The 1,111-nt window shown below is 44.0% G+C and overlaps 1 protein-coding gene across 1 annotated transcript; it reads left to right on the top strand.

The window, feature by feature from the left end:
- Window positions 1-169: 169 nt before the first annotated feature.
- Window positions 170-1,061, top strand: LOC105561650 (the record flags this gene model as incomplete). The annotated part of the gene is made up of 1 exon (XM_012011859.1): window positions 170-1,061. A coding segment is annotated over exon 1 (892 nt), but the record flags the coding sequence as incomplete, so codon positions are not given.
- Window positions 1,062-1,111: the final 50 nt, after the last annotated feature.

The raw sequence follows: 1,111 nt of genomic DNA, 5'->3' as shown, positions 1-1,111 counted from the left end.
ATTAATTGTAATGCACGAACACAAAAAACAATTACACACCGGATTAGCGGGTACACTAGCAGCGGTTAGAACACGTTTTTGGCCTTTAAACGGTCGAGGTACCGTTAGAAGGGTGATATTCCAATGCATGACTTGTTTTCGAACAAAGCCTCGGAATGTAAGTTATCAAATGGGAGATTTACCAGGCTCGCGTTTGAGGGCCGATAAGCCTTTCGCAAGGGTCGGTATAGATTTTGCCGGCCCATTATTTATCAAAGATGGTAAACTCAGGAATAGAAAAATCGTTAAGGTTTATTTATGCGTGTACGTATGTTTTTCGTCCAAGGCTGTCCACTTGGAATTGGTAGGTGATCTTACCAGCGAGTCATTCTTAAACGCGTTAAAGCGATTCGTGTCAAGACGCGGCTTATGCGAACACATTTATTGTGATAATGGAACTAACTTCGTTGGGGCAAAGAATGAGCTCAGCGAAATCTCCAAATGGTTAGGTGGCATACCAAAGGACAGTAAATTTGCGAATTTTTTGTCGCAGTCCCTTATTACTTGGCATTTTATTCCCCCGCGGGCTCCTAATTTTGGGGGCCTTTGGGAGGCGGCAGTGAAGAGTGCAAAATGTCACATTCGTAGGATCACGAGTAATGCGCATTTAACGTTTGAGGAACTGTACACTGTGATTACGCAAGTCGAGGCAGTTATGAATTCCAGACCATTGGTCCCGATGTCAGATGATCCTAATGATCTTGAGATTTTAACGCCGGGGCATTTATTAATTAACAAATCACTCACGGCAGTGCCGCAGGTAGCACTAAGCGAATTACCGACCAATCGACTGAATCAATACCAACGTCTCCAGCAACTCGTTCAGCATTTTTGGTCTAGATGGACCAACGAATATTTGTCGTACTTGCAACAAAGGTCTAAGTGGAAGACTAACGGTCCCATCGAAATTAAGATAGGTATGATGGTGCTGGTAAAGGAGGAAAACACGCCACCTCTTAATTGGAAGTTTGGTCGCGTAACGGAGTTGTATCCTGGAGTCGATGGTGTAATTCGCGTAGTCGGTTTGAAGACAGCCACGGGATTGATAAAACGATCGTTGGGAAAAATCTGC

The sequence above is a fragment of the Vollenhovia emeryi genome, unplaced genomic scaffold (assembly GCF_000949405.1).
Source record: "Vollenhovia emeryi isolate VEMERY1.0 unplaced genomic scaffold, V.emery_V1.0 DF951289.1, whole genome shotgun sequence".
NCBI lineage: Eukaryota > Metazoa > Arthropoda > Insecta > Hymenoptera > Formicidae > Vollenhovia > Vollenhovia emeryi.
The sequence above is the reverse complement of the archived record's forward strand: the minus strand, read 5'-3'. Positions and strand labels throughout refer to the sequence as shown.